Source organism: Chinchilla lanigera, unplaced genomic scaffold (assembly GCF_000276665.1).
Source record: "Chinchilla lanigera isolate Chin_1 unplaced genomic scaffold, ChiLan1.0 scaffold00045, whole genome shotgun sequence".
Lineage (NCBI taxonomy): Eukaryota > Metazoa > Chordata > Mammalia > Rodentia > Chinchillidae > Chinchilla > Chinchilla lanigera.
The window spans coordinates 3,534,525-3,558,330 of NW_004955446.1; the positions used below are offsets into that span (position 1 = coordinate 3,534,525).

Genomic DNA, 23,806 nt, shown 5'->3' on the forward strand with positions numbered 1-23,806 from the left:
ATCCCCAGCCTAGGAGTATAATTTTTGAGTCAAAAAATAATTGCAAAATTTTGATGGTATTACTTATTATTTTATAAGTATTTGGTCTACCAACTGTGCAGAAATTTGTTCTACATGCTTGCCAGTATTGTTTCTGATTTTACATTGTTGTTAGTCTAAATGAAAAATAGTGCTTGTTCATTATGCATTTTTTAGTACTGGTCTAGCCATCCAATGTTATCTTTGTTATATTTGATTGTGGTTTGATAGCATTAAATTGTCAGACTAGGAAAGGCAAAGAAATCGAGTTTTAGTTTTGCTGAAGATTGGCCTTATTTATGGATAACTTTCCTAACAAGCAGTTACTAACTTTTATCAGGTATTAACATCTGTTTCAGGAACATGGCAGTATGTTTATATGTCAGAAGTTTTAATTGTATGGCTTTCTAAGTTGACTTGTTTAAATAAGTTCAGCAAATGGGAAAATGTGTATTTTTAGAAATTATATGTGAAGTTAAGAATGCATTTTTAAAAAATGTATTTATGTGGGTATGGTGGCATATGCCTGTACTCTCTGTACTTGGGAAGCTGAGTCAGGAGGATTTCTGTGAGTTTGAGGGCTACATAAGTGTACTGGCCTTCAAGGCCAGGCTGCACTATATAATGATCACATTCGTCATAGAGAATTTGTTCTTATACATGATAAAACTTTTTTTTTTCCCCCATTCCCTACCCTCTTTTCAACCCCTCCTTTGCACCTCATTTTTCTTTTAAGGCTGAGAAAATCACAAAGCACATGAATCAGCAAGAATTAGATCCAGATAGTACTACAGATATGGAAGTTGTTACAGATACTGAAGAAGAACTTATTAGAGAGTGTGAACAGATGTGGAAAGACATGGAAGAAGTAAGTACCAAGAGATAAAAGTGACATATCAGTTAATTAATATAAGATTTAAATCAATTTTAATAATAATTAGACTTAGGTTAAATAATTAAGCTAGTTGCCAAAAACTTGTTTTAGATAATGAACTACGTGCTTTTTAGAGCTAAAAATGTTACCTAAAGGTATGCATTCAAGAAACTTTGTACCAGACAAGCTATAGAAAGAGAAAATTATGCCACATCCTATCCTCAAGGAGATGAGCATCTTATGCAAGCAATAGCTGTACACAATATTACACATCATGTAGTATTAGAAGTATTATGCAAAAACTACACTTAGGAGGAACACTTAACCTAGACTGATGAAGTCAAAGATAACTTTCTAGTAGAAAAGAAAGAAAGTAATCACTGATATTATTTCTAAATAATAAATAAGAAGTTAGCCTGTGTAAATAGAGTTAGCCAGATGTGGTGGTACATGCCTGTAATGCCAGCTACCTAGGTGGCAGAAGTAGTAGAACTGAAAGAGCGATCTTGCCTCAAAATAAAAATAAAAACGTTATAGGGATGTAGCACAGTGATAGAGTACCCTGGGTTCACTCCCTACCCGCCCTATCCCCTAAAAAGAAAATAGGAGAGGAGGTATATAAACCTGGAAGGTCAAACTCTATAAAGTTTGGAGAGTTTAGAGAATTCTACATAGAATATTGTCGGTAATGTAAATTAGGAGCAAAAAGGCTTGTGAATGAGACTGCGGTAAAACCACGAAGGATTTTGGTGGATATGTGCTGTGGGAAGCTATTAAAGGATGATAAACACGGAAGTGACCTGATCAGATATACGGATTAGGAAAATTAACTCTTGTGGGTTTGAAGGGAAAGTAATATAGAGAGACTATAAGTACAAAGAGCATTAGAAGATTCTAATGGTAGTCCTGTTTAGAAGTAATGAAGACCTAAATACTGTTATGGCAAGTAAAACAATGAATTGAAGAGACAGTAAAGAAGTAAGACAAAAACAATATAGAAGTTCATTAATGTAAAAAGAGGTGATTATAATGAATAGTTCAGGCTCATGGTTTAGGCCTTTTTGGGTGATTATAGGATTTGTTCCCTAAAATAGAGTATATAGGAGTGGGACAAATACATAATTGTGAGCATAAACACAAAGAGCTTGAAATGTGTGTACATTTCTGTTTTAGTGAGCTGGAACCACTTTTAATACACAACAGTATTTTGGTAAAAATCAGTTCTACCCCAAATAGTATACTGTATAATGTGGGCCACAGAAATTTTTAGCATCCTTTTCTGTCCAGAGAGATTTCAGAGCAAAACAGATTAGTGGAATCTTTTTTGAATCATTTTTAACACAAATCCTTAGTTCTCTATATTATTAATATGTTTAGTACATAATTATATAATCTTGTGCTGTTTGTTGGTATAGAGATTGGGGTTCAAAAATTACTAAAATTTTACTAGAGAAAAATATTATAACAAGAATAAAGTACCAATAAAATTTAAAATACTCCTGTTTTTACCTCATACACATAATCATTATTAATAGCTTTTGATTTTTTTTTTCTGGCACAAAGCAATCTCTCAGGGGTTATTTTCTTAAGATCTTAACTAATTTCTTACTTGTTTTATTTTTCTATATTATGTTCCTTGTGATTCTCTTACCTCCCATTTTTTCTGTTACGTAGCTTTTAATTCACCCTAGCTAGTAGGTTTTGTTCATTTTTTCTATTCCAGTTTCTCTTTTGATATATTCAATTGGGGACTGTTTAGCTGCCTTCCTGTTTCTCCTGCCTAAAATGAAGCTTTAAACAAACTCATATATCGGATATTTGTATGCTGTTTTTGAGGAGTATTATATTGGACTGGTATAAAAGGGAAGAGGGCAGAAATTATCTATGGGTTATAGTGTCTGACTTGTTTTTCTTTTCCTTTTAAATCAGTGTCAGAATAAACTGTCGCTTATTGGAACTGAGACTCTCAGTAATTCAAATGCTCAGGTATGAACTTTTTTATTTTCTTACTAAGAATAGGTAAGTGAATTTCATTATATTTTGGAAAAGAAGTATACCTATTTATATTTATTCCAAATAGAATAGCTTTGCTAATACTTGTATTCTTAATCATTTGGAAAACTCATATCTTTCTGATTTAAAAGTTGGAGGAAGCATTCCACAATCTTTTTTATGCAAATGTGGTGGTGTGTGCTTGAAATCCCAGCTACTTAGAAGGCTAAGGCAGGAGGATCAAGAGTTCCAGGCCAGCCTGGACAGAATAGCAAGAGCCCATCTCAGGAATGAATGAATGAATGAATGAATGAATAAATAATTAGAATAAGCTATTATAAATAAGATAGCATTTTCCGTAGATTTATCTTACCAACCATAAATGTGTTTAACAATTGAGTGAATTGCTTGTTGGTTGTAATTATGATACTTGGTTAAAAGTTAGTGTAATTTAAAAAATGAGTTCTATTTCATATTAGGTATAATAGCCAGAGATATTTTACTGTCTGTGTAGAACCTTAGTTGAGTTTACCATAATTTAAAAAAAGATTTAATAATAATTTAATTCCAATTATAATCAAAATAATGGAATTTGTTTAGGAATACATGAGTGTATCAGATTTAGAATTTAAAATAAGACAAAGATAGTTCAAATTCATGAGAAAGCAATGAACTTGTTAGTGCTAGTGATACAAATAGATGTCCCTGTGGAACAAAATAAAAGTGAACCTCTGTTTTTCATTATATACAACATACCACCCTAATAGATTACCTAAAATATCTTATAAGAAAAGCAGGGCGAATGTTTGTGCAAGCTAGAGATAAGGAACATTTCTTTGCTAATAATATAAATGAGATAGTATAAAAAAAGTTACTTTTCTCGTCTTGCTGAGACAAAATACCGAATACCCAAAGTTAAAGGGGAAAAGCTTATTTTGTTCACAGTTTTTAGAGGTTTCAGTCCATACTTGGTTAGCTCCAAAGCAAAGTGGAACATGGCAGAGGGGCATCCCAGAGGAGAACAATTCATGGTGCCCACAAGGTAGCAAAAGCAACAAGGGAGAGTGAGACAAGCCTCTTTCTGTCCCTTATACTGTATCCAGTCTACTTGGATTAGGGCAGTGCCAATCCAGTCAGTGGACTGATCCAGCAATGACTCACCCCCATTCCAAGCACCCTTAATCCCAGCATTGCACTACAAATCAGTCACACATTCCAGATTCACCCACTTCTGGAAAAAAACCTATTACCACTTGAGGCTTTGTGGGGACCTCTAGACACAAAGCATAACATGTAGCAAGTTAAAAACAAGCACATACTGTAATCCCAGGACTAGGAGTCTGAAGCATGAGTGTTGCTGGTATTGCAATTTCAAGCCCAGCCTCGGCAATTTAGTGATTTACGGAGACCCTGTCTCAAAATATTTTTAAAAAGGTCTGGGAATATAGCTCAGTACAAAGGTTCTGGGTTCCATCCCCAGTACTACTTCCATCTCGAAAAGCTAAAAAACATTTTAGTGATAAAATTCTAAGGACAGGGTCAATTTTATAGATGATTCCAATGACTGTTCCCACGAACTTATAGAGGAATATCAGAAGGCAGAACAACTAATTTGAATATGATCCTGCTTTCCAAATTCAGTCTCATAAAGACTAATATCTCTAATTGGTTATAACAATGTGAAATGTAAAAGTCTATGATTATAATTCTACTGAATAAAAATAGGAGAGAGAGATAAAGGGAAAATCTAATTTTGAATTGCTTGTTCTAACATATCTAAAAATTAGTGATAATGAATTAATCTGTAATAAATACACAGCTGTGTTACAAATGATAAAACCATTGCATTTGGAAAAGTACTATATAATAAGTAAAGGACCATCTTTCTTGGGAAATATAATTCCTGCATTGTAGAAATTAAGACCTACTAAATCAAAATCACGAGGCATTAGGCCTACGAACTTACTCAATGATTTTCATGTAATGAGCCAAATACTGGCTTTCAGGGGAGTGCTTATATATGTAAAAGTGAAATGCCTTAAGAGTCCATAATAACAGATATTCACAATATCTGGTTTTCTGTTGTGTTAAAAGTTTTTAGATGACCCCTCACAGGTATGATGATTCTTCTAGGAGGACTCCCAGGACTTAATATATAGTTTCTTCTATTACAGTGGCTAAGCTCTATTTCAGGGAAAGTATGTACTGTAGAATCGATGAATAGCAAAAGTACATGGGGAATAACATGGTTATTAGATTAGAATTTTCTAAAGATCACTTTTGCTGTTATTCGAGAAGAGAATGGAAAGAGGGAACTTTTGGAATAAAGGATATATTTATAGGAAGATAATAAAGAAATATAGTTTATATGTAATACTTTTCAAAATTCCACAGGAAACCAGGCACAGACTTGTAGGAATTCACCCCCACTATAGTCGCATAGGATCTCCTTTAGTTCTTCCATTGCCATAGCAATGTGTGTGAAATGTTGACTAATAGGGAACCTCATAAGAGACTCAGTGCCCAAAGTTTTCTATGTGAGCTAGTCACGTAGGAATCTCTATGGAAAGCAGGCATATTCTTTGCTTAAACAATTTAGTTGTGATGAGCCACTCTTTGGTGGGAAACATCTTTAAATCCTGCCAAGCTCACAGATACCAGCCTATTTTGTAAGAGCCTTTTTCAAACTAGCAGTTTCAGGCCTTTTTGTTAACCCTTGTCTGCATACCTGTTATCTTGAAGATTTTAGCGTTATAGCTCAATACATTTTCTAATATGAAGGTTAAATATTTTAACTAAGACAAGATTTCTCAAATTTTTGTACTGAAATTACTTTAGAAATACTATTGTTTCTTTTTTTGCTTTGTTTTTTGAGACAAGGTCTTTCTGTATAGTCCAGGCTTTCCTTGAACTCACTGTGGAACTCAGGCTGGTGTCAACTTTGTGGTAGTTCTCCAGCCTCAGTCTCCTGAGTGCTGGGATTACAGGCATGTGCCACCATGCTTGGCTTGTTATTGTTAATTTAGAAAGGATTATTTAATTTTTTTCTGGCTTCCATGGTTTCTTTAGTAAAACATTTTACCTAATTTTTTTACTAGTGCATGTTCACAGTACATAATGATTATATTCCTTGTGGGGAGTTGGTACATGTACACAACACATCCTACTATTTTCATCCTCTTCTCTTCCCACCCTTCCCTCCTCCTTTCATTTCTTTTTTTAGGAAGATCAAAAATAATTCTGATATTTGTGTTGATAGGCCTTGGCAAGTTAAGATCTGTGCTTCATCAATATAGTGTGAGGTTAAACTATGAAATTACTCTTTAATGGGTTAAAAATTTCAGGAATTTCATGTTTTAATCTAATATGAGGAAACGTTATAGAAATTCCTTACTGATAGTTCTACTTAATTTAAATAACACTTTAAACACTTTGATACCATTTTATAGAAACATTTATAAATCACTTTATAAGAAAAGCTTTTTCACATTATTGTCTGGAAAGAAGATGTTCAATTCCTTTTTAGTAAAGGTTTTAGATATCTATAAATATATTTTTATATAATTATATGAAGCTTTCACAGAGACTAGTTTTTTTTTTTCTTTTTGAGACAGGGTTTTACTATGCAGTTCAGGCTGGCCTTGAACTTATTTTATAGTCCAGGTGGGCCTCAAACTCACAGTGATCCTCTTGCGTCAGCCTCCTGAGTGCTGGGATTACAGGCGTGTGCCATCATTCCCAGCCTGAGACTAGTATTTTGTTTTGTTCTTTCTTTGATAATATTTCTTTTTTTAAAGGAAGGAGAAAGAAGTTTATTTTTAGCGAAAATTTGAATTATATTGGTTTCATTTTTTTTTTATTCAGTTACTGGTACAGTTTAGATGTACATAACGATCCCATTTGTCATAGGAAATTTGTACCTGTACATAGTATATCTTTTTTTTTTTTGGTTTTTCTCCGATACCGGGAACCGAACTCATGACCTTGCGCTTGCCAGGCAGGCGCTTTTGCCGCTGAGCTAAATCCCCAGCGTCACATAGTATATCTTGATTCTTCTTTTTTATGCTATTCGCCTCTTCTTCCTTCAACCCCTTTTCTCCTCCTTATTTACAATGCTTTATTTCCATTTATCTTTCTTTTCTCATTTTTTGTTTCCCTTCCTTGCCCGCTCCCCCTTCCCTGGTTTCCTTTTGAACAATTTTTTTCCTGTTTCACAATTTCTATTTTACATTTTGGGTCTCACACCAGAGAAACAATGTGATATTTGAACCTGTGGCTATCTTATTTCACTTGAGTATGGTTTCAACATTCATTTAGCTATAAATGTCTCAAGTTTGTCCTTTTTGTTCTGAGTAGTATGCCATTATATTAAAACACCAAATCTTTTTTATCCATTCATTGGTTGATGGGCATTTGGGCTGTTTCCAAAATTTAGCTATTATAAACTATGTTGCTATAAACATAGGTGTGCATATATCGCTGTGGTAGGATGCTTTTAATTCTTTTGGAAAGATACAAACAAAGGAATAGCTGGGTCAAATGAGACATCTAGTCCTAGTTTTTTGAGGAATCTTCACACTGATTTCCACAATGATTGCACATCCACCAAAAGTGAAGGGTTCCTTTTCCCCCGCAGACCTGCCAACATTTGTTATAGTTTGATTTCTTAATAACAGCTATTCTTTCTGGGATGATTCATTGATTGTTTGTATTGTTTTCTTAGTCTCCATTGCATTAAGTTTTGCTCTGATCTTTATAATTTACTCCCTTGTATGAGCTGTGGAGTTGGCCTGCTCTTTTTCTAGAAGCTTGAGGTTCAACATTAAGTTATTTATTTGAGCTCATTCTGTTTTCCTGATATGGGTTTTCACTGCTATAAATTTCACTTGGAAGACTCCTTTCATTGTGCCCCGTAAGACCCAGTATATGTATTGGCGTTGTTAAATTCTAAAAACTGTCTAATTTCTGAAGTTCTTGTGGTTTCTTTTGCCATTGATTTCCAATTTTTGCACTGTGGTCTGATAATACACATGGGATAATTTTAATGCAATTCCTTTGCATTTACTTAAGCATCTTCTATGAGCTAGTATGTGGTCTATTTTGGAGAATTTCCAGTGTGCTGCTGAGAAGAATGTATATTCTGATGTGGGGTGGAACACTCTTAGACATCTATTAAGTCCATTTGTTCAAGAATTTGGTTTAGTTCTAATATTTCACTGTTGATTGAGATCTCCCAATATAGGTACATCAGTGCTTATTTGCTTTTTCATGTCTGTTAATATTTCTTTCATATAGTTGGGTTCATTGGTATTTATTATATATATATATTTATGATTACTCTATAATATATATGTAATATATATATTTATGATTGTTAAGTCTTCTTCTTTGTTCCTTTTACAAGGATGTAGTGACCTTTGTCTCTCTTAATCAGTCTTGGTTTGAAATCTACTTTCTCTACAAATAGAATAGCTTCCCCTGCTTTTCTGGGTTCTTGTCACATACAGTATTGTTTTCAACCCTTTAACTTTCAGTCTTTGAATTTCTGTTTTGAATTAAATGTGTTTCTTGTATGTAGCATATTTTTGGATTTTCTCCCTGGTCCATTCTGCCACTCTGTTTCTTTTGATTGGTGAATTGAGACCATTAACATTGATTTTTACAACTAATATGTATTGACTCATCCTTCTTATGTTATTTTCCTGTTACTGGCTCCCTTTTTTCTCCCCTCCATTTAATAGTTTGCTTCGTCTGCTGGATTCATTCTGTTGGGATTTATGGAGACATAGTCCTCGTTATTTCTTTCTAGAATGTCCTTCAGAACATTTTGGAGCGCTGGTTTGGTGTTTATGAATTTCCTCAGGTGTTCTTTGTCATGAAAGTATCTTATTTCTCCATCAGTTTTGAAGGATAATTTTGTGGGGTACAACAGTCTGGGTTGAAGGTTTTCTATTAGTGCTTGGAATACTTCAGGTACTCCTTGACTTGAACATTTGTTTTGGGAAGTCATTTGTGATTCTGATGGGCTTTCCTTTATAGGTGATTTGCTTCTTTCTTGTAACAGCTTTTAATATTACATTGAGTTTCTGCAGTCTTGACCATTATATGCCTTGATATAGATTTTCTTAGATCATGGCTAGTTGGAGTTGTATATGTCTCATTTTGTCAAATTTTTTTGCCTTATCAGGAAAGTTTTCTGCCATGAGGTCTGTGAACAGATTTTCTATGTCATTTGTACTGTCTCCTGCTTTTTCATTGTCTCCAATCAGTCTTACATTATTCTTCTTTGTCTCATCTAGGAGCTGGTGGATTGATTTCTTGTGGTCCATTGCTATTTTTGAGTGTTGACTTTATGCTACTACTATTTAGCAGCTATGCTACTAAATTTGTTGTTTAATTGTAGGAGTCTTTTGGTGGAGTTTTTGGGATCTTCTAAGTAGAGTATCATGTTATCTATAAATAAAGATAATTTCTCTTCTTCATTTCCTATCCTTATTCCTTTTATTTTTCTCTTGTCTAATTGCTCTGGCTAGGTGTCTCCAGAACTATAGGAGTAGTGACAGTGGACATCCTTGTCTTGTTCCTAATTTTTGATAGATCAAAGACCTCCCCTTCCCTGAGAAGTTACTGTTGCTCTGATTACTTCCCCCATCCCCTGGCCAAACCACAAAGACTAACCCCACTGCTAAAAGCACCAGATGTTATTGCAAAAATTAACAAACTCCCACCACAAGACTCCTTTCCTGGCTGTTCTGGCCCATGAGTGCCCGCCCCGAGAAAACCCTTAAAAACGCAAAGCTTTGCACAGCTTGGGGCTGTCTTAGTCCGCTAGGCAGCCCAATGCGTTGCTGTCCCACTCGATAAAGACTCCTCTTGTGTCAGAAGGTCTGGTCTGGTTCTCTGTGGGTCTTGGTCCGATCATTTGGTGCCAAAACCCAGGAGAGACTCCCAGGCTTCTGCCAGTCCCTTCTGACCTGGGGCCTTATCCCCAGTCCACAACTGTCCACCTCTGAGCAGACCATGAGCCTCGGACCTGCCACATTGCAGACACCTCCATTCACACATAGCCTCCTCTGATCCGTGAATAACCCTCTCCCTCTTTATGTCCCCTCCTTTTGGCAACTTAAAAATGATCCTGTCCCATTGCCTCCGCCCCAAGGACCCCCTTCAGTCTCCCTTCTCACCTTCAGCCTACACTAACACTCACTCACCTTGTCCTTATCTTTGCAGCAACCCTTGTCTGCATTGTCCACTCCCTCCCTTCCCTCTCTATTCCAACCCAGTTCTCTGTTACTACTCCTGCATCTTTCTGGAGTTTTCTCACACGGCCTTGGAGAGTTTCCTCCTTTGACCCACTCCCTTTACCTCATCTACAGATGTCTTAGACTGGCTTTCCTCTGAATTTCTACACGGTATGTTCTCAAACTTCTCCAAATCAGTTCACTCTCTTCTCCTTTCTCCTTCTCTCCATCTTTCCCTTGAGGACCTGACTGTCGATTCTCAGACAGCTTGCTCTCCTGGCTCCATGCCTGTCGGCCTCTTTGGCCTCTCCCAAAAGTCGTGTTGACACGCCGAGCTGCTCCTCCCCCTCACTTGATCCCTTCCTCGACTGGAGACATCTGCTTGAGGGGCCTGAGTCACTCGTTCCATTTGTAACTTCTCATGATTGACAGTCGTCTTCAGCTTCCTCTCTGTCTTCCTCACTCTTACAGTCCTTCTAGTTTTCATGGGTAAACACCACTTCGTTCCCTGTCCCCCCATCCACCATTGTGCTCCAATGCCTCAAGTCTATCCTTTGCAGACCTTGGTCTCTCCAACCTCAAGACTAAGTGTCTCACTTTTCTCTATCAAACTGCTTAGCCCCAATATAAATTGGACAATGGGTCAACCTGGCCTTCTGATGGAACTCTTGACTTTAACGTCCTACAGGACTCAGACAGCTACTGTCGCTGCAACGATAAATAGTCCAAGGTGCCCTATATCCAAGCTTTCTTTACCCTCTGTAATAAGCCTCAACTTCGCATCTCCTGCCACCCTCAACAGATCCTCTTAGCAAAATCCCCTACCCCCAGACGTCACTCACTGGATATCCCACTCTCAGCCCCCTCCTTCCCTGAACCCTTGGACAACCCTCCACCTTGGCAACCCCCAGGAGGCTTGGAGGTGCTGCCTCAGTCCACCATTGTCCCCGACGCTCCATCACCCTACAGAGTCTGTTCGCCACCACCCCTCTCATCCCCTCCTGCTTCCCATACCCGATCAAAAACTACAGCTGCAGCCGCCCCCTCTTTCCCCCCACCTTCTTCTACCCCTTCGGGACTTTTCCCACTTAGACAGGTAGCTGGGGTCAAAGGACTAGTCTGTGTCCATCAACCCTGGTCCCTCCCCAACCTCTCAACAACTTGAAAAGCATCTAAGGTCCTTTACCACCGACCCCTCCTCCTACATTAAGGAGTTCAGTACCTAACCCAAATGTATCAATTAACCTGGAATGATCTCTATACTCTTCTGTCTTCCACCCTCACTCCAGAGGAAGAAGAAACCATTTGGCTAGCAGCTCAGGCCCATGCAGACGAGACCCATTGCACAGACCAAACTTTCCCACCCGGCAACCAAGTGGTCCCCTGACAGGACCTCCACTGGGATTACCAGTGCAATGCCCCAGGCTCCCTGGCATGCAATAGAATGCTTGTATACCTCATCACAGGCCTCAAAAAGGCTGCCCACAAGACAGTCAACTGGGACAAAGTAAGAGAAATTACCCAGGAACCCACGGAAAAACCCTGCTGCCTTCCTGGTGCATCTGTCAGAGGCACTCACTAAATTCACACACCTAGACCCTGCTTCATGGGAGGGTCAACTGGTCCTCAATAATCATTTCATCTCCCAATTGGCCCCAGACATTAGAAAAAAGCTCAAATGCCTTGAGAAGTGTCCCAACACTCCCCAATATGACCTTCTTAACCTGGCCTTTAAGGTCTTCAACAGTTGTGATGAGTTGGAAAGGGAAGAAAAACTTGCCCGCACAAAACAAAAATACCAGCTTCATGTGGCTGCACTTAAGCCGCAACCCCAGAAGCTGACCTCCAAACCTCCAGCCACCAAGCAACCACCTGGACCATGCTTCAAATGTGGACAAGAAGGCCACTGGGCAAGGTTGTGCCCTAACCCGCAACCATCACCAGGACCATGCCCACAATGCAAGCAACCGGGACATTGGAAGGTGGACTGCCCCTCCACACAGCAGGGGGGGGGTAGTGTTCTGCCCCCACACAACACCCAGAACCTCACATGTCCCTGACGGACTTGCTTGGATTGGCTGGGGAGGACTGACGGGGCCCTGGACTCCAGACCCCCACCATGAGGCAGATGCAGTTCATCTCATGTTCAAGGAGCCCGGGGTAAACATCCATGTGGCAGGTATGTCACTTTCCTTCCTTGTTGGTACGGAAGCATCATGGTCTATCCTCCCAAGTTTCTCAGGTCAAACATTTTCCTCTAAGGTCACGGTTGTGGGGGTCAAGGGCTCTCCCCAACAGCCACATACCACCGGACCCCTTCCATGCTTAATCAGGACCAAACTCTTCACTCACTCCTTTCTGGTCATACTCTGATGCCCTACACTGCTGCTGGGATGGTATGCCCTTGCCAAACTCCAGATTACATTTTCATTTCCCAAACCTCTAACTCCCTCCCTTCCTGATGGCCCTTCTTCCATCTGCCTCTGTCCCAAACCCACACCCCTTCTCATCAGACTTCCTGTTAGACAAAAGTCTGCCCCACAGTTTGGGACACTTTGCGTCCCACGGTGGCACATCATCACACCCCCATTATTGTTACCCTGAAAGATCCTTCTGTCTTCCCAAATCATCCTCTATTTCCTATCTCACTTAAATATTGATTGGGACTAAAACCCCTGATCGACTGCCTTCTCCAACAAGACTTTCTTATCCCCACACACTCTCCATACAACTCTCCCATCCTCCCGTCATCAAACCCAACGGTTCTTATTGTCTGGTACAGTACCTCCGAGTTATTAATTCTGCTATCCATCTAGTCACTCCCGTGGTTCCTAACCTCTACACCATCCTCAGCCATATCCCACCAGGCACAACCCATTTCTCGGTACTGGACCTTAAGGATGTTTTCTTTATCTTCCCCCTACACCCCTCATCATACCTGCTCATTGATTTTACCTGGGAGGATCCTACAACCCAGGTCACATCTCACCTGACCTGGACTGTCCTCGCACAGGGATTCTGGGATAGCTCACATTACTTCGGCCAAGACCTCATGGCTGACCTGGCTACCTTAGATCTCAAACCCAGCTACCTGATCCAATATGTCAATGACCTGCACCTATGCAGCCCCTCTTCATTTCTCACACCTTCACGCAGTACTCTTTCTAAACTTTCTCTCTGGAAAGGGCTATTGTGTCTCCCTGTCTAAGGCTCAACTCTCCCTCCCCTCAGTTTGCTGCTTAGGATTCCACCTCACCCCTAGCTTGAGGGACCTCACCGTTGATTTCAGGGAGGCCCTCCACTCTCTAGCCCCCTCTACAACCAAACAACAGATCCAATCCTTCCTGGGATTTGCGGGATACTTCCACCTATGGATCCCTGATTTTGTGCTCCTCGCAAAGCCTCTATATGAAGCCATTTGTGGCCCCCCTGAGGAGTCAGTAGGACAACCCAACCTTATCTTCCAAGCTTTTGTCTGATTGAGGGATACCCGATTAAAAGCCTCTGCGCTAGCCCTGCCCCAACCCTCCCAACCCTTCCACTTATACTGGGGGTCCTGGGACAGTGTCGTGGCCTGGACCTTATCCCCACAGCCTATCTGTCCAAACAACTAGACCACACGGCACAAGGTTGGTTCCCTTGCATTGCGGCTCTCATTGCACTGGCCGTTCTAGCCCAGGAAGCCCAAAAACTTACTCTTCAGGGACAACTCACTGTCTGCTCCCCTCACTGCCTCACCAACCTACTCTCACACCAATCCTTATACTTATTAGCACTCTCTCATCTGCACTGTTTCATCTACCCTTTATTGAAAGTCTACAAGTTTACTTATACTGTGTGGGACCCTGAACCTTGCCTCTCTTCTCCCATACTTGGGTTCCTTCCCCTTACACTCCTGCATAGAATCTCTAGAGGACCTGATACCTACAGCCACCACAGGACACACAGCCCCTCTCCAAACCCCAACATACATGGTTATTGGTGAGTGCTCCTCAAACTTGGAGGGCCCACAAGCAGGATATGTCATAGTCTCTCTAACCCAGGTCACTGAGGGTAACACTGTCCCCTCAGGCACTTCTTCCCAAAAGGCAGAACTCATTTCCCTCATTTGTGCCCTAACCCTAGCCTTAGGAGCCACTGCCAATATTTACACTGATTCCAAATACGCCTATCACGTAGTCCACCACCATGCTGCCATCTGGGTAGATTGAGGCTTTATCACTGCTAAGGGGTCCTCTATCCAAAATGGTAAACTAATCCTAAAACTTCTCAAGGCCATCTCTCTCCCCACACAGGTGGCCATTTTACACTGTTGGAGCCACCACAAAATCACTGATTGGATCACTGAGGGCAATGACAAGGCGGACAAAGAAGCTAAATTGGTGGTCCTACCACCCGGGCCACCCCTCAGGCCCTCTCCACAACACTTTTGCCTTACTGGCCTCCCCGACTCATCCAACAGACCTCTCATATTCTGATCTACAACAAAAAAAAGCTCACACAGCAGGGTGCCACCTCTAGACCTAAGGGATGGCTCATGGTAGAGGGTAAATACTGTCTTCCTGATAGCCAGGCAAAACAATTCCTCACTGACACACACAATTCCCTCCACATTGGATGGAGACTGCTTAAAAGACTCTTAGACCCCATCACATACTACCCCGGACTAACCACTCTCCTCCAAAAGATCTCCTCACACTGTCTGTTGTAAAGCAAACCCTCAGGGCTCACTCTGCCCACCCCTGTCCTTCACTGCACACCAATTCAGAGGGTCACTGCTAGGGGAGGACTGGGAGATCGACTTCACTCACATGCCCAGGCACAAAAAACTGCTTCATCCTGACCTGAGTGGACACCTTTACGGGATGGATGAAGCTTTCTCTACCACACATGAAACAGCTGACACCCTGACTCACATCCTCCTCTGACACATTATCCCTCGTTTTGGGCTACCAAGGTCCATCCAATCTGACAAAGGGCCGGGCTTCGTGTCCTAAATAACCCAACAGGTCTCCCAGGTCCTCGACATTCAGTGGGCTCTGCATACTTCTTACCATCCACAGTCGTCGGGTAAAGTAGAAAAGGCTAACCATCTCCCTAAGGCTCAAATCTGCAAGCTGTCCATAGAGACCCAACAGTCTTGACCCTCTCTGCTACCTGCCAACCTCACACGCCTGTGTGCCACCCCTCGTCAACCAACTGGCCTAAGCCCCTTCAAGCTTATGTACAGTCGCCACTTCCTCCTCTACCAGCTGCCCCCTTCAGACTCTAGCCCCCTGGCAAACTATCAACTTCTGCTTTCTCTGACCTGACACCTCCTTCACTCTCATGCCGACCAGTACCTACCTGAACCCTGTGTGATAGTCCCAAATCTCCGGCTCTTACCCTGGTGACCAGGTCCTCCTAAAAAATCTCACCCCATACGCTACTTCTCCCAGGTGGGTCTGGCCCTTCACCATTGTCCTCACAATGCCCACCATGGCCAAGTTGTTGGAAAGACCTTGGATACACCTGTCCCACCTCAAACGAGCTCCCCCAGCCAACCAACGATGGTTATCTCAACCTATATCCTCCACCTGGCTTCTCCTTCTCCCTTCCCTTACCCTTTCACCAGTCCCCAAGTAGGTCTAACCCACTTCTTTCCCAAAAATAACCTCATTGCTGGCCTCTGGTACACTACCATTCTCCTCCTCCTCACCTCATCCCAGGTTTCTGCTTCCTTTTAAGACTACCTCCAACCCTGATGGAGGTTCCTTGTTTCCACCAGAACCTCGATAACTGACTCCCCAAAGGGAAGGCTATGACCTCTCAACCACACAGACTGCCCTTCCTCTGGCTGTGGATACTCTGTAGTCCTATATTTTGATGCCTGCAGCCCCCAGCCAAGGCCCCCCTGTGGCACTCTAAAATGGGAAGAAACATACACAAATAATTATAAATACCTTTGCATGAGAAGAACTTGATCCCATACATGCCCCGACTATTGCCAGTCATGGGGAGACATTATCCTCCACTCTTCCAACCAAAACAGGTTCACCTTTTACATGCATTCTGATCCAGAGAGTCCTTACTCCACTTGGTTAGGGCCTAATTCAACCCCGCTCACTATTTCCTTTCACTCGCTCCCCCCTCAGAATACCCCTTGTACAGCCCAACAATGCAGTGCTGTTGCACTTACAAACCACATCCCCAGTGCTGATGCTTGGACCAATGAAATATATCTGGGGACCAGGATTGATGGGACAGGGCTTGACCTCTGCGGCCAGCTCCTCATCTCCAACTCTGTACCCCACCTACCCCACCTCCCAGCGTCCGGCAAGTTCAAAATGACATTAAAAAACTTAACCAGACCCTAAACACTCCTGCTCCCTCTCTACACAACATCACCCGCACAATTTTCTGCATCCTGTCCTCTGCATTCAGCCTCTCTAGCTGCTGGACGTGTACTAGTCTAAAACAACTGCGCTTAGTGGCCATCCCCACCCAGGCCACCCATGCCCTCTCCTGCGAATGGAGCTCAAAGCCCCTGCCCCTAGGAGCCCTACTCTACACACAGCCGACTCTCAATATATCCTGCTCCCCAGGGAACAGAACAAGACTCCCATGTAACTACACAAAAACCTACAACACCTCAACCTCAGAACCCCAACCCTTCTTATGCGGGGACAAAATCTACCCGTGCCTACCCCAGGGACTATAGTGCACTCCCATACTCCTGCTCCCAAGCCTCAACATTTACCCAGAAGGGGAATTCCTTGAGGCATATTCTAACAAACTATGGGCCCTACATAGGTCACAGCATGCAGCGTACATCAGGATCCTCATAGGAACCTCTGCCCTTGGCTGCCGGGGCAGCTGGAATAGCTACCAGTGTGGGACTCCATTTTCAGCAGGCTTACCGCCTAGCTGATGACCTTGAACATGTTGCAAACACTTTCTCTCTAGTCCATTCACAGGTTGAATAGCTTACAGCAGTGGTCCTCCAAAACAGACACGCCCTGGATCACCTGACAGCTAAAAAGGGAGGTACTTTTCTCTTCCTGGGGGAAGAATGCTGTTTATTTGCCAACCAGTCTGGAATAATCCAATAAAAAACCCAAGAGCTCAAACAGTGCACTCAGTCCTGCCAAACGGCCGAGTTCCCCATGGGACTTTGGGGTGGCCTTCTGCCATGGCTCCTACCCTTGCTAGGACCAGTAGCAGGACTTTGCATCATGCTCCTCATAGCCCCTTATATCATCTCTCTCATTTGCAACACTGTTCAAAAACTCACAACCCAAAATTTCAACCTTATGCTTCTCAGATCCCGTTTACCAGGTGGCGCCAGCTGATGACTTGGACCAGGCACCATGAGGACTGCATCCCAGACAAAACCCTAGTCGACACCCCTCCTCGGCAGGAAGTAGCCAGATCATGTTGCCCTTATCTCTATTAAAGAAGGTCAGGGATTATAGATCAAAGACCTCCCCCTCACTGAGAAGTTACTGTTCCTCTGATTACTTCCCCCATCCCCTGGCCAAACCACAAAGACCAACCCTGCCCCTAAAAGCACCAGATGTTCTTGCAAAAATCAAGAAACCCTCACCGCAAGACTCCTTCTCGGGCTGTTCTGGCCTGCAAGCAGTCTCCTCCAAAAGACTCTTAAAAACCCAAAGCTTTGCACAGCTGTGGGCTGTCTTGGTCTGCTAGGCAGCACAGTGCGTCACTCTCCCGCTCAATAAAGACTCCTCTCATGTCAGAAGGTCTGGTCTGGTTCTGTGTGTGTCTCAGTCCAATCAATTTTAGAATGAAAGCTTTCAGTTTTTGTCCATTTAGTATGATGTTGGCTGTTGGTTTGCCATAGATGGCTTTTATCAGAGTGAGGTAAAGACCATCTATTCCTATTTTCTGTAGGGTTTATATCATGAATGAGTGTTGGACTTTATCAAAAGCTTTTCCTGCATCTGTTGAGATGATCATGTGATTTTTGTCTTTGGTTCTATTGTTAGGGTGTATTACATTAATTGATTTGCATATGTGGAACCATCCCTGCATTCCTGGGATGAATCCCACTTGGTCATGATGTATAATCTTCTTGATGATTTGCTGCATTCTCTTTGCTAGTATTTTACTGAGGATTTTTGCATCTATGTTTATTAGGGAGATTGGCCTATAGTTCTCTTTTTTGGTTGGGTCTTTCTCAAGTTTTGGTATTAGGGTAATACTTACCTCCAGGAATGAGTTAGGGAGAATTCCTTCCCTTTCAATTTCATTAAAGAGTTTGAGGAGAATCGGTGTTAGATCTTCTCTAAATTTCATGTAGAATTCAGCTGTGAATCCATCAGGACCTGGGATTTTCTCTGTTGGTAAGTTTTTTTTTTTATTACATTTGAATTTCGTTGGCTGATAATGAGTTATTCAGGATTCGTATATCTTCTTGATTCAGCTTTGATAATTCATATGAGCTCTTCTCCAGAGTCACTCAGCATGTTTTTCATTGTGTTCACCATCTCTGTAGTTATCTGAGAAATTATTTCTGATTTGATTTTTCTCTAGAGCTTTATTCATTTGCTTTGTTGTTACTACCTGAGAGAGTCTTGATGGGTGGCTTTCAAATTGTCCCACCTCATTGCCCCCTGGGATTGCCTTTGGTGAGTTGGATTTCAGGGGTTGCATCTTTTTAAAATGTTATCTCGTTTTCTATTTTTTTGTTTGTTTAATTCTTGGGTTAGTGCTTATAAGTTGTCTATGGTGAGTAGCTTTATTGCTAGTACTTAGAACCCTTAGGAAATGACTACTTCTCAGAGGCTTTTGTATAGTTTGCTTTTGGTTCTTGAATCTGTTGCAAGATCAAAGCTCTTCAATTTAGTGAGGATGAAAAGTTGCTACTTACTTGGCCCAGCCCGTGGTTCTTTGGCACTGGTGTACATTATTTTTTATTACCCTTAATCAATCTCAGTCCTGGTATACCAGGAAGAACAAATGGTTAGAAGAATTACATCACTTTGGCTAACATGATACAGTATGAGATAACAATGGAATCAAACACAATGTATAAAATGACAAACTGAGATCACTATTAATTTGCCACCTTTAACTGTATGAGCTAGATTTGTGGTTGTATACAAAAATATGAAACAAACCAGAAAATTTTATGCTGTGAATAAATCCTTAAGGTTACAGTTTTTCTCTCAGTGGAGAAGGGGTTATAGGTAAATGGGTTATGGGTAAAAAATAGTTAAAAGGGGTTATGGGTAAAAAATAGAGAAATAGAAGAGGAAGAGATTAGAAACACAGCTGGAGGACAAAGGAAGATCTTGCGTACTTTGGTTTTTTTTTTTTTTTTTTTTTGGTTTTTCTCCGGTACCGGGAACCGAACTCACGACCTTGAGCTGAACTTGCATACTTTGGGAAACTGGTGTAGAAGAAAGTAGTGAAAGAGGGAAGGAAAAAATAAAAAGAATAGTACAAAGCAAAAATCCCCCAAAAAGGAATGTTCTCACTTGTAAAAACAAGAACAAGCAATAAAGATAAAAACAAACAAACAAAAAAACAAAAAGGGAGGAGGAACAATGGCTGACGTAAGGAGTGTCTGTGGTGTTGCTGGTGGACAGTGCAGTCAGAGTCCAGGTCCTACCTCTTCAATTTACAATATAGTCATCTCTACATATGCAGGAAAAGCATTTTAGAAAGTCTAATACCTATTCCTGGTAGAAACAATACAGAAAATTGGGGTGGTCTTTTTTTTCAATCTGATAAAAGTCTTCTATGTCAAACTGACACCCAACATCATACTAAATGGAGAAAAACTGAAAGCTTTCCTTGAGGGTCTGAAATTTAAAATGGACTGGGAGGGAAAATAGATAGAAGCAGACAAGAGTAGAAGCAAGGCTGGAGAACAAAAGATCATCATGCAAATTTGAGAAACTGGTCAAGAAGGCAGGAGGGAAAAAGAAGGAATAAGTAAAAACAAAAACAGTAAAAACAAAAATCTAGAAATCATGTTCTCATATAAAAACAAAAACAATATAAGACAAAATAAAATAAAATATAAAAACAAAATAAGCATACGGAAATCAGGGGCTGGGGATTTAGCTCAGTGGCACAGTGCCTGCCTGGCAAGTGCAAGGTTGTGAGTTTGATTCCTGGTACTGGACAAAAAACCAAAACATAAAAACAAAAATAAAAGCATATGGAAATCAGTAAATGTAATACACCATATTAGCAAAACCAAGGACAAAACAAAAAGAAGAGAAAAAAATAAAAACGTATGTCCACTTCAAGGTGTGTCTCTGCTGTCACTAGTAGACAATGAGGGCAGACAGAGTCTAGAACCCAGTTGATTAATCTCAGCAAGCCACCAGTAGCTTTTCGGCAGTTGATTGTCCCAGTGAACCTTCACCTTTATTTCCACTGAAATTCTGGCTGTGAGGCTGGAACCAGATTTCCTCAGCCTACAGCAGTCTGTGTGCCTTCTGCCTGCTTGGACTTTGCTCCCCGAGTTCCTGACAGTTTGAACTCGGCTCCCTGACCTGCCAGTGGGAGTCACTAGATAGATCCGGGCTGCAAGTGTTGTGAGTTCTGAGCTCAGTTGGCCCCTCTCCAAGATGACTACTGGCCAATTGCCCTCTCCTGGAGATATCTGAACCTGGATAACTATAGCCACTGTAGTCTGCTTTGTCCGCTGCTCTGTTCCACTGGTGTGTTTCTCTGTGGCGGCCTCTGGGGACAGCAGTGGTTACCACGTGTTTACAGGTTCCAGCCTCCCATCACAGTGAGTCCTAGCTCAGGGAGATAGCGCTGCTTGCCATCTCCTTTGTTGAAGTCTCCTTCACTTTCCCTGTGCGCTTCAATTCTTGCTTCAGATCCTTTCTTGGTCCCAGTGACTTGCTTCCCTCCTTTTTCTCTTCCTCACATTGCTATATCCCAGTTTCTGGTCACCAGATCTTGGAGCCGCTCTTTGCTACTTGCTACTCTGCTGTCTTCCTCAAAGCCTACGGTGTTTCTGGTTTATTTTGATATATAATTTTATGATACAGAGCATTTTTTTGAGCTGTAGTTTACAAAAGATAGTACTTTGTGCCTTTGTTATATTTATACTACAGTAAAACTGCGTTCTTGAAATGTGAATTTTGTAGTGTGTCTGGATACCAATAAGAATATAAGTAGATGATTAAAAGTTCTTGGAAATTTACTTTAAAGCATACACAAACTTCAGTCTTCTAGTCTAATCAGTCAGCAGATTTTCACATAATTTATAATGATTAAAATTGGAATGATTCACCTTCTACCAAAAACACATTCACCCTAATTTATTTTTAGCCAAGGGATACACAGCTGAGAAACTATAAAATTCTGTAGTAAAACTTTTTTATTTGTGGCTTGTGGAACCAATCATTTTGTAATTAATTGTGTCCATATGTGTATTTAGTTTTGTTTTTAGCTACTGAGCTAAAATATTTATAATTTTTTAGAGGACATTTATTTAAAACAAGTTTGCCTAAAAATGTTGGCAAGTGATAACTTCTTGTTTTTTAAGATATATTTATGAAGTAATGTACTTACATTCTTTGAGTGGTGAAGCAGAATTTATCATTCTTAATATTGCATTGTATTGTTAGTATAACACAATTTATGAGTTACAATTAGCACAGATTAAGGCAGAATTGTGCTTATAGTGTTGACTTTTTATAGTTTAGTAGTGCTATTTTCTTACTTTTTTTTTTTGGTAGTTCTGGTGATTGAACCCGGGCCTTTGCACTAAGCCACATCCTCAGCCCTTTTCATTTTCTGTTTTGAGACAGCGTCTCACTAAGATGCTAAGATGCCCAGGCTCAGCTTGAATTTGTGATCTTTCTGCCTCAGTGTTCCAGGCATGTATCACCATGCCCTGCTTTTTTAATCATTTATGTTAAGGACTATTAAAGAAGTAAGGTGGTCTACATTTTCATTTGCGAATAGCAAGAACAAGAAATGACTTTAAATCTTTATCTTTTGTTTTGTAGCTATCATTATTAATTATGCAAGTGAAGTGTTTGACGGCTGAACTCAATCAGTGGCACAAAGAAACACCTGAAAGTAAGATTCTTATTTTGGGGGATCTTTTTATAGAACTAAATTATTGAAGCAAGGCTGGAGAACAAAAGAGCATCATGCAAATTTGAGAAACTGGTCAAGAAGGCGGGAGGGAAAAAGAAGGAATAAGTAAAAACAAAAACAGAACAACAAAAAGCTAGAAATCATGTTCTCATATAAAAACATTTAATGATCACAAGAAGAATTACAAAAGGGATTTGGCTTTCTTGAAATAACCTTTATTCTATTGATACTAGGAGGACATTTCATTTTTCTTTTTTTTTTAACATGTTATTTTGTTATTCTAAATGAATACATCTTTTACCTAGATTATGGTAATCTTTATTATAGATACTTATTAGTCATTTTTTAAATCTTCGTAGGCATTACCTTTTATTCAGTAGAAACTAACTTGTTTCTTAATGACTGAAACTTACCTAATGAAAAAATTATTTCAATTTAGGTGTTTATTTACATAGGGGCTATATAATTCTTACGTTATCTCTTGATTTGTCCAATTGGAGACCAATATATTTTTTATTTTTAGTTAAGAAATAGAAGATGGCTTTAAAATTTATGGTTATAATACCTAGGTTTTTTTCTGTATTTGTTTATTGTTTTTTTTGAGATAGTGTCTCACTATGTTGTCCAGACTGACCTTGAACTCACTATGTAGCCCAGGCTAGCCTCGAACTTATGACAATCCTCATGCTTCAGCCTCCTAAGTGCTGAGATTACAGATGTGTGCCACCACATCCAGTAATTCTCTTCTGGTTTTCATATAGATATTTCATATAGGATACACCCTCTTTCCCTGTAATTCCCTCTACTTCCATCCTTGATCTCCTTTGTAGAATTATCTTTATATATTGAAATTATTGGCATTTCCCAAGGAGCAGTTGTAAGCTATCCTTTTTTCTCATTTTCTTCTTAGACAGTTTTATCCACATTCTTTTTTTAGTTACTCTGTTCATGCTGATATTCATCATTGCTCCATATCTTTTTAATTACCTGTTAGTCTTTATACTTAGAGTTTTTGATAGGTAGAGAGTCCACCCCCAAAAATGTATACACACTTCACAAAAAGAAAAACTTGTGTAAATACTTTGATATGAAATTTATTGAGACATTATAACAAGTTACCTTTAAGCAAAAAGTGTTCAAGGTGGTGGCCATTAGCTTCCAGACATTTATTAGTGTGGTGAACTACTGCTTAGGTAACCTTGATCAAAGTGTCCGTTGAGATTGCTGCACATGCATTTTTAATTTCTTTTCTAAGGACCAGCAGGGTAATGGGCTTTCTGCTATATACAATATCTTTTAGGATCCCCCATAGATAAAAGTCTGCAGGTATTAAATCAGGAGAACGTATACCTTACACAAGTTCTTCTTTTCCTGAAGTGTGAATACATTTTTTTTGTGGACTCTGTATATAGTAATATATGGTAGTGACTTTTTCAAAAATGGTTTTAAACTATATAACCTATGGTGTTTTCACAGTATTCTTGAGTAAAAATGGTCTTAAACTATATATCCTATTGTGTTTTCACAGTATTGAGTATCTCAAAGGTTGTTCATTCTCAGGTGTTAAAATATGTTCTTCTGAGGGCTGTGCTAAGCGTTATTC

General features: G+C 40.3%; 1 protein-coding gene across 1 annotated transcript in view; it reads left to right on the top strand.

The window, feature by feature from the left end:
• Positions 1 to 23,806, top strand: part of Cenpk (centromere protein K) — a 52,213-nt gene that overhangs the window by 2,823 nt on the left and 25,584 nt on the right. The window contains exons 2-4 of the mRNA XM_005392631.1: positions 755 to 886; positions 2,822 to 2,878; positions 22,110 to 22,182. Coding sequence (XP_005392688.1) covers positions 776 to 886; positions 2,822 to 2,878; positions 22,110 to 22,182 — 241 coding nt within the window. The 5' untranslated portion in view covers positions 755 to 775. The remainder of the gene's footprint in view (positions 1 to 754; positions 887 to 2,821; positions 2,879 to 22,109; positions 22,183 to 23,806) is intronic.